Genomic DNA, 9,753 nt, shown 5'->3' on the forward strand with positions numbered 1-9,753 from the left:
TCAGGGCTGGGTCAGCTGCGGTCTCCAGGGACTCCTGGTGGAGCCCAGCACAGAGGCACCCAGCAGGCCAGGCCACTGCGCCTGCTCATAGTTGAGCATGCTGAACAGTGTCTGGATGTGCGAGGTCCAGGGCTGGGCCTGGGGCACACAGGATGCAGCCTCAGGGGGGCTGCAGAGTGGCAGACAGCCCCAAGCCCACCCAGCTTCCCAAGGTCCTGGGAAAGCCCAACGCAGAGCTGGCCCTCAGCCCACAGGCTGGGACCTCGGGGTTCCTGTCACTGCACCCCAGAACCCTCGCCCGGCAACACATGTGACCCTCAGGGATGCTAGGCACCCATCCACCTCCACCTGAGCAGCTGCCTGGGGCTGGGGTCTGCAGCACCCCCACCCACAGAGGCCAGGTCCTTGGAGTGACCACAGCAACATTAACTGATGACAAAATCACACCACCGTGGCAGAGGCACCAGCAGCCATGGGGCAAAACCACAGAAAGAGCCACGGGGAGCAAGGGGAGCCACAGGACGAGTCCCGGGGTCCTCAGGGGGCAGCAACAGCTGTTCTTCCCGCCCCTCCACGTGATGCCATGGCAGAATTCTGAGGGCCCTAGCCAGCTACCCCCTGTGGGTTCCCAGGTCCAGCTTGGCACCTCCCTCAGCTCCTCGTCCACTCACAGTAGGACCCATCTTTGGGCACACAGGCACGAGTCCGTGAGCTTTTGTATGGAGTGAGATGGAGGCCGGGTCACCTTCTCCCTGCAGAATGTTCTGGCTCTCACCATGGAGTCTGTGTTCACGATGGGCCTCAGGCCTCTGGGCTTGGGGATGAAGTGCAGTCTGGCCGAGGACAGGGCCAACCTGGCCTGCTGCTGGACCTCTGCGTCTGACAGCTCCCACAGCCGCACCTGCTCCAGGTGCCGCCTGTAACATGCTCGGGCCCGTGGTCAGGGCCGGGGTCAGGGCCGACCTGGCCTGCTGCTGGACCTCTGCGTCTGACAGCTCCCACAGCCGCACCTGCTCCAGGTACTGCCTGCAACACGCCCAGGGCCGGGGTCAGGGAACCTCAGTCCCCGTGGACACAGCACACTCTGCAGTGTGGGGTTGGGGCTACAGACGCCCTTGCCCACCACAGACACCTCCCAGGAACCCCCACACGGGGGCCCAGGGCTCCCATCCCACACCCGGCACAACTTGGTGTAATCAGTCCTGATCCCTCAGTCTGACTCAGCAGAACCAGGAGCCAGCATCTCCGCCACTCAGGCCCCATCCCCCGATGCCACCCCACCAAGGTCATCCAGAGGGGATGCCTGTTCCCCCAGGTGTCCCTGCAGTGACCCAAGTCCCTCAGAAGTGCCCTGAGGGGACTGAGCCCAAGCATGAGCATACAGGGCCACCGTGGGCCAGCACAGGGCCTCCCCACTGTGGACCAGCATGGGGCCTCCCCTCCACAGGCCAGCACAGGGCCTCCCCTCCGCGGGCCAGTATGGGGCCTCCCCTCCACAGGCCAGCACAGGGCCTCCCCTCCGCGGGCCAGCATGGGGCCTCCCCTCCACAGGCCAGCACAGGGCCTCCCCGCTGTGGACCAGCATGGGGCCTCCCCTCCACAGGCCAGCACAGGGCCTCCCCTCCGCGGGCCAGCATGGGGCCTCCCCTCCACAGGCCAGCACAGGGCCTCCCCTCCGCGGGCCAGCATGGGGCCTCCCCTCCACAGGCCAGCACAGGGCCTCCCCTCCGCGGGCCAGCACAGGGCCTCCCCTCCACAGGCCAACACAGGGCCGCCCAGCCTGTGGGGATCTGAGACACGGACACCACACGCGTACTGATGCCCACACTTTGCAGCCTGCTCCAGACGCTCCTGCAGTAGAAGAGGAGCCGGTTCTTCTGGAACGTGGTCTCCTCAACATAGAAGAAGGACCTGAGCAGCCCCACCATGCAGGCGTCCAGCAGCCACAACAGGAACCTGGCCAGGATCCCCTCCCTCAGTCGATGCTCCACGGCCCGGGATGTTGCCACGCCCTGGAACGAGGCAGACCCCACAAGTGCACCCTCACAGGGCAGCCACGGCGGGAGTGCAGGGCACAAGGGACCCCTCACAGGAAGTCTTTATCCCTGCTCCTCTCCCCTGCCCAGCACATGACCCAACGTCCCCCACCCCACCCTGTCAGCACGGGAGCTTCCAGTCCAGGGAGCTTGGGGCAGCCTCACTCACCACCCCCTCAGCTCCTGGCTTGGCATTGGCCGACGCCCACTCACCTGGGCTCCGCACCCTCACCTTCCAGGTCAGCTCCTGCAGCGAGAGCTTGGAGTGCTTCCCCAGCGAGATGAACTTCGTGTTCCTCAGGAAGCAGCGCTCCTTGTGCCTGGAGCCCCAGAGGCCAGGGAGCACCAGGCGGCGTACGCCCGCAGGTATGCGTGCACCTGCCACGCTGTGCTGCTGCAGGAACCACACCAGGCGCCAGGAGCCCGCTTCCTTCCGGGGGTCGGCGGCCAGCCTCGGGGACCACACCTGCGTAGCCGGCCCCCGCAGCATCCGGAAGAGCGCGCCGTATGGGCACCATGCGTGGTTCGCAAGCAGCTTTTGGAACAGGGTCCGCATCCTCCAGTAGCGCGGGGACAGCCAGCGCAGCCTGAGGCTACCCCCGGAACTCGGCGTCCAGCGCAGGAAGATGCCCTCCAGCAGCCTCCGGGCACCCGCCAGGCTGGGCCACAGGGAGCTGAGTGGGAAAGATGCGCACAGCCGCTCGCCGTCGCCCGGGCAGTGGAGGAAGCGCTTGATCTCCGAGTACACCTGAGCCTGCGGACCCGGTGACCGCCGGGCGGCGGAGCGGCCGGGCTCCCGCTTGCAGTCCACTCCCTCGGATGCCCTGGAGGGCGTGGTCTCCAAACGCTCGGCAGGTGTCACGGCGCAGGCCGCAAAAGGCCCGCGCCCTGAACTGTAGGCGGGTGAGCCCAGGGGCGCCCAGGCCTCGCCACCGCTGCTGTTCCGAACCTGTCGCGTGGCCGCGGGGCCCGTCTGGATCCCACGCGCGCGGTGCAGGGGGCCGGGTCTCGGCTACGGTGCCGAGCTCGTACAAAGGCTGCCCGCACACCTGGTAGGCGCAGCTCGGGCCACCAGCAGGTAGAGCGCGCAGCGCGCCAGCAGGTCCACGAGCACGTCGTCGCCTACGCGGTGCAGCAGCAGCCCCCACGTGCCGCTGCCGCACCGCGTCTCGGTCACCGTGTTGGGTAGGTAGCTGCGCACGCAGGTGGTGAAAGCCCAGGGCGGGCCGCCGCGGGCGCCGTCCAGCAGCGCGAAGCCGAAGTCCAGCACGTTTTTCGCGCCGCACTCGCAGAGCCTCTGCACGAACCTGGCCACCAGCTCTTTCAGAGAGGACACCTGCAGGGAAGGGACCTGAGTCCCCGGGCGCCGCTCTGCCTCCGCCTCCCCGAAGCGGGTCCCCTGGGCGGCCCACCTGGCGGAAGGAGAGGGCGGCGAGGGGCGGCTATGCGTCCCAGGGCACGCACACTAGGCACTGGGCCACCAGAGCGCGGAAGGCCGCCGGTCCCGGCGCCGCACGAACGTGGTCAGCGGCAGCACCTCGAGGTAGCGGCTGCGCAGGAGCGCGCGCACGGCTCGGCACTGGGGCGCGCGTGGCATCGAGGGGCCGGAGCCGGCGGCCGGGCCTGGAGATCCGGCCGCCCGCGCGGGGGCTCTGGCAAGCTGTGCGCGGGCTGTTAGAGCCCCACGTGCCAGGACCCTACCGAGTGGCTCGCGCACGCCGGGCGGCCAGGCTCCCGCCGGTGCGCTAGAGCAGGGTGCAGAGGCGGCGGGCCTGGGCGGGGTCCCCGTGGAGGAGGCGGGGCGCGGAGGGGAAGGGGCTGGGCCCTGCTGGGCGGGGGCCAGGGTCGCGGAGCAGGGTCCTGAGCCGGTGCCTGCGCTCCGCCCACTGCCCTCCTTTTGCTACGCTCAGGGTCGCGTTGTCGGGGAGGGGCGCCCTGGAGGCCGTTCGCCCCTCTGGAGCTCAGGCGCTGAGTGTCCCGTGGCTCTGGGGTCATCAACCACGAGGCGGGGGCCCTGGCGGGCGTCTGGGTCCTACCCCGCGGCTCCGCACCTTCCCAGATGCGTCGGGGCCTAGCGAGATCAGGAGGGCGTGGACGGACCCAAGGGCTCCAGACCGTGACTCACTGCCAAGGGTCTGGGAACCTCGCCAGTCTCCGTGCCCGCGAGCACCGCGGGGTCGACCTAGCAAAGACGGGAGCGCCAAGCCTGTGCTCAGCCAGGACACCTGCAGGCGGCCGGGAGTGGTCGCAGAGAGCAGCATGACCCACGGGCTGTTGGCGTTTGAATCTCTGGAAAGCAGGAGACACATGGGGCTCCAAGGCCCCTCCACGCTGGGTGTGCAAGCACTAAGTGCTCATAAACTAGCCCTAGCTGGCCGGGATTGCTGTTATCGGTGGTGGTGGCGGTGGTGGGCGCCTGCGGGGCCACCCTTGCGGGCGCTTTCTGCTTCTCCTGGGTGCCCGCTGCCCCCGATGGCCTCTCTCCCGGTGCACGCTATCTCCTCTCCCCCGTGTGTCCGCTGTCCCCCGACGGCCTCTCCGCTGTGTGCTCATTGTCCCCCAATGGTGCCCGCTGTCCCTCGACGGCCTCTCCCCTGGTTCCCCATTGCCCCCTACGACCTCTCTCCCAGGTGCCCGCTGTCCCCCGACGGCCTTCCCCAAGGTGCCCTCTGTCCACCGACGGCCTTTCCCCCGGGTGCCCGCTGTCCCCCGACGGTTGCCCCCCGATGGTGCCCGCTGTCCCCTGAAGGCCTCTCTACCGGGTGCTGGCTGTCTGCTTTCTCCGAAGTGCCCGCTGTGCCTGATGGCCTCTCCTCCAGGTGCCGGCTGTCCCCTGATGGCCTCTCCCCTCCCACCCCGGGTGCCCGCTGTCCCCCGACGGAATGTCGCCCAATGGCCTCTCCCCTGGGCGCTCGCTGTCCTATGATTGAGCCCGTTGTCCTGCAATGGCCTCTCCCCCGGTTGCTCGCTGTCCCCCAACGGCTTCCCCCGGGTGCCCGCTGTCCCCAGAAGGCCTCTCCCCTGGTGTCCGCTGTCCCCCGACGGCCTCTCCCTCAGGTGCCAGCTATCTCCTCTCCCCTGAGTGCCCGCTGTTCCCCCACAGTTGTCCTCCGATGGTGCCCGCTGTCCCCTGATGGCCTGTCCCTCGGGTGCCCACTGTTCCCCGACAGCATCTTGCCCGGGTGCCCACAGCCCTCAATGGCCTCTCAATCGGGTGCCCACTGTCCCCCAACGGCCTCTCCCCTAGGTGCCCACTGTCCCCAATGGCCTTCTTGCCCGGGTGCCCACAGTCCCCAACAGTCTCTCCCCTGGATGCTGGCTGTCCCCCAATGGCCTCTCCCTCAGGTGCCAGCTATCTCCTCTCCCCCAGGTGTCCGCTGTCCCCTGACAACCTCTCCCCCAGGTGTCCGCTGTCCCCCGACAACCTCTCCCCTGGGTGTCCGCTGTCCCCCAATGGCCTCTCCCCCTGGTCCCCTCTGCCCCCGACGGCCTCTCCCCCGGGTGCCCGCTATCCCCAGATGGCCTGTTGCCCAACAGCTTCTCCACTGGGTGCTTGCTGTCCCATGATGCAGCCCATTGTCCCGCGATGGCCTCTCCCTCAGGTGCCCACTGTCCTGATGGCCTCTCTCCCAGGTGCCCTCTTTCCCTCAACAGCCTCTCCCCTAAGTGCTCACTGTCCCACGATGGCGCCCACTGTCCCCCAACATCCTCTCCCTCGGGTGCCCACTGTCTCCCCGATGGCCTATCCCCTGGGTGCTTGCCGTCCCCCAGTGTCACCCGCTGTCCCCCGACAGCCTTTCCCCCAATGCTTCTTTCCTGGGTGCTCCCTCCCCCAACTGCTTCTCTCTGGGGTAACCACTGTCCCCCAATGGCCTCTTCCCCAGTTGTCCACTGTCCCCAGACGGCCTCTCCCCCGGGTGCCCGCTGTCCCCCAACGGTTGTCCCTTGATGGTGCCCGCTGTCCCCTGATGGCCTCTCCCCCAGGTGCCAGCTATCTCCTCTCACCTGGGTGCCTGTTGTCCCCTGACGACCTCTCCCCTGGGTGCCTGCTGTCCCCAGATGGCCAGTCACCCAATGGCCTCTCCACTGGATGCTTGTTGTCCCATGATTGAACCTATTGTCCCGCGATGGCCTCTCCCCCGGGTGCCCACTGCCCCCGACGGCCTCTCCCCTGGGTGTCCGCTGTTCTCACATGGCCTCTCTCCCAGGTGCACACTGTCCCTGCACGGCCTCTCCCCTGGGTGCCCACTGTCCTCCGACGGTTGTCCCCCGATGGTGCCTGCTGTCCCCTGATGGCCCCTCTTCTGGGTGCCGGCTATCTCCTCTCTCCCGGGTGCCTGCTGTCCCCCGCAGGACTCTCCCCCAATGGTGTCCACTGTCTCACGTTGGTCTCTCTCCCAGGTGCCCACTGTCCCCTGACGGCCTCTCCCCTGGGTGCCAGATGTCCCCCAATGGTTGTCCCCCTACGGTACCTGCTGTCCCCCAATGTCCTTCCCACAGGTGCCCACTGTCCCCCAACAGCCTCTCCCCCAATGGTGTCTGCTGTCCCACGATGGCCTGTCCTCTGATGCTTCTCCCCTGTGTGCTCCCTCCCCCGACTGCCTCTCTCCCAGGTGCCCGCTGTCCCCCAATGGCCTGTCCCCCAGTGGTGTCTGTTGTCTCCAAATGGCCTCTCCCCTGAGTGCTCGCTGTCACCCGATGGCACCCGCTGTCCCCCGATGGTCTCTCCCTCGGGTGCCCACCCTCCACCGACAGCCTCTCCCCAGGTTTCCCGCTGTTCCCCAATGGCCTGTCCCCCCATGGCCTCTCCTCTGGGTGCTCGCTGTCCCATGATGACGCCCGTTTCCCCCAATGGTTGTTCCCCCATGGTGCCCGCTGTCCCGACAGCCCCTTTCCTGGGTGCCAGCTGTCTCCTCTCTCCTGGGTGGCCGCTGTCCCCCGACGGTGCCCACTGTCCCCCGACAGCCTCTCTCCCGGGTGCCCACTGTTCCCCAATTGCCTCTCCCCTGGGTGCCTGTTGCACCCAACGGCATCTAACCCGGGTGCCCGCTGTTCCCCGACGGCCTCTCCCCCAGTGGTGCCCGCTGTCCCCCAATGGCCTCTCCCCCGGGTGCCTGAGTCCCTCAATGGCCTCTCCTCTGGGTGCCAACTGTCCCCCAATGGTTGTCCCCCGATGGTGCCCACTGTCCCCCTATGGCATTCCCACAGGTGCCCACGTCCCCAGACAGCCTCTACCCAATGGTGTCTGCTGTCCCCCGACGGCCTGTTCCCCGATTCTTCTCCCCTGGGTGCTCGCTCCCCTGACCACCTCTCTCCCGGGTGCCCACTGTCCCCCAATGGCCTGTTCCCCAGTGATGCCCACTGTCCCCCAACGGCCTCTTCCCCGGGTGACCGCTGTCCCGACAGCCTCTCCCTGGGTGCCTGCTGTCCCCCCACGGTTGTTCCCCAATGGTGCCTGCTGTCCTTTGAAGGCCTTCCCACAGGTGTCTGCTATCCCCCAATGGCCTCTCCCCCGATGGTGTCTGCTGTCCCCCGATGGCCTGTCCTCTGACGTCTTCTCCCCCGGGTGCTCATTCCCCCAATGGCCTCTCTCCTGGGTGCCCACTGTCCCCCGATGGCCTCTCCCCCTGGTGCCTGCTGCCCCCCGACAGTTGTCCCTTGATGGTGCCTTCTGTCCCCCAATGGCCTCTCCGCCAGGTGCCCGAGTCCCCTGATGGCCTCTCCCCTGGGTGCATGCTGTCCCACGATGGTGCCCATTTTCCTCCAATGGCCTGTCCCTAGAGAGGCCCGCTGTCCCCCAACGGCCTCTCCCCCAATGGTGCCCACTCTCCCCTCCCTGATGGCCTCTCCCCCAGGTGCCCGCTATCCCCCAATGGTTGACCCCAATGGTGCCCACTGTCTCCTCTCTCCTGGGCACCCACTGTCCCCCTATAGCCTCTCCCTCCCCCAATGGTGCCTGCTGTCCCGATGGCCTCTCTCCCAGGTGCCCATTGCCCCCAATGGCCTCTCTCCTGGGTGCCCGCTGTCTCCTCTCTCCTGGATTCCCACCATTGCCTGACAGCCTCTTCCCCCAATGGTGCCCGCTGTCCCCCATGGCCTCTCTTCCAGGTGCTCGCTGTCCCCCATGGCCTTTCCCCTGACTGGGCCTGCTGCCCCCCCACGAACTCTCTCTCAGGTGCCTGCCATCCCCTGACAGTCTGTCCCCTGGGTGCACACTGTCCCCTGATGGGCCTGTCCCCAGGTGCCCTCTGTCCCCCGATGGCCTTCCCACAGGTGCCCACCATCCCCAACAGCCTCTCCCCTGGATGCTCGCTGTCCCCGATGGCGCCCACTGTCTCCCGACGGCCTCTCCCCCAATGATGTCTGCTGTCCCCCGACGGCCTCTCCCCCGGATGCCCAAGTCCCCAATGGCCTCTCCCTCAGGTGTCTGCTGTCACCGATGGCCTCTCTCCCCGGTGCCCACTGTCCCCCGATGGCTTCTCCCCTGGTTGGTGCCCACTGTCCCCCGATGGCCTGTCCCCTGACAGCCTCTCCCCTGGGTGCCCAATGCCCCTGATCACCTCTCCCCCAGTGCCCGCTGTCCCCCAATGGTCTCTCCCACGATGGTGCCCGCTGTCCTCCAGTGGCCTCTCCCCCAGGTGTCTGCTGTCCCCCAACGGTTGTCCCCCAGTGGTGCCCGCTGTCCCTCTATGGCCTCTCTCCCGGGTGCCCACTGTCCCCCAATAGCCTGTTCCCCTGGTGCCTGCCATCCCTCCATGGTCTCTCTCCTGGGTGTCCGCTTTCCCCCAGTGGTGTCTGTTGTCTCCAAATGGCCTCTCCCCTGAGTGCTCACTGTCACCCAATGGGGCCCACTGTCCCCCGATGGCCTCTCCCTCGGGTGCCCACTATCCCCTGATGGCCTCTCTCCCACTTGCTTCAAGTGTTCCATGAAAAGAAATTATTTCAGATCTGTCACGTCACATGCCTCAGTTTCCCTACATTTAGAGTATTACATGTCCTTCTAGTTCTAACATTCTCTCTTCCCCTGTCTTGCCCACTCTCTCCTCATTTGGTTTCAGTATTGATCCACACATTCATTTTTGATTAGAGATGAAAAGTTTGTAATTCACACCTTTCATTTTCACAATACAGCTTTTAGGGTTAAATCATTTAGACATTCCTTAAGTGGAGAAAGTCATTCTGACTCTGAAGATCAACAAAGATTTGAAATTATACAGTTAGCTCAAATGAGAAATTATTTTTAACTATTCGTTAACTATTTTATTTGAATATACCCTTAGAAATTACGGAAACTCCAGTCAGAAATTCTCTCTGAAACCAGATGTTACATGAGAAAACATAATAAAGTTCATGGAAAATGCAATAAAAGGTTAGTTTATTCCGGTGCAGTTTTTAAACTTATGCAGGTTTTTTTTTTCTATTTATTTATTTAATTTTTTTTTCTTTTTATTATTTAAACATGACAGATCTGAAGTTATTCTTGTATTCAATAACTGATGCAGGTCCTGCATCCTCTATCCCTTACACTGGAAATTCTGATTCAGTAGATTTGGGCTGGGATTTAGAGCCTGTCTTTAAAAAGTAAACTAAGTGATCGCTCAGAGACTTACAGCTCATAGTGCTACTTGTCGTCTTTTGGATAAATCCATGATCAACTTGATAAAGAAAAAATGGAGGGCAAAAACCTTAAGACTTCCTCTTCTCTACTCCTCTTTTA

At 64.7% G+C, this 9,753-nt stretch overlaps 1 protein-coding gene and 1 pseudogene across 1 annotated transcript; both read right to left on the bottom strand.

Moving 5' to 3' along the window:
- Positions 1-3,633, bottom strand: LOC133754826 (telomerase reverse transcriptase-like). The gene is given in 8 exon segments (XM_062185214.1): positions 1-138; positions 746-927; positions 1,817-2,012; positions 2,230-3,009; positions 3,053-3,105; positions 3,108-3,372; positions 3,449-3,543; positions 3,546-3,633. Coding segments are annotated over 8 exon segments (1,797 nt in total).
- Positions 3,634-3,781: 148 nt separating this feature from the next.
- The window catches only part of LOC133754827 (sodium-dependent neutral amino acid transporter B(0)AT3-like), an 11,623-nt pseudogene continuing 5,651 nt past the window's right edge, over positions 3,782-9,753 (bottom strand).

This window comes from Lepus europaeus, unplaced genomic scaffold (assembly GCF_033115175.1).
Source record: "Lepus europaeus isolate LE1 unplaced genomic scaffold, mLepTim1.pri SCAFFOLD_29, whole genome shotgun sequence".
In the NCBI taxonomy this organism is placed as follows: domain Eukaryota; kingdom Metazoa; phylum Chordata; class Mammalia; order Lagomorpha; family Leporidae; genus Lepus; species Lepus europaeus.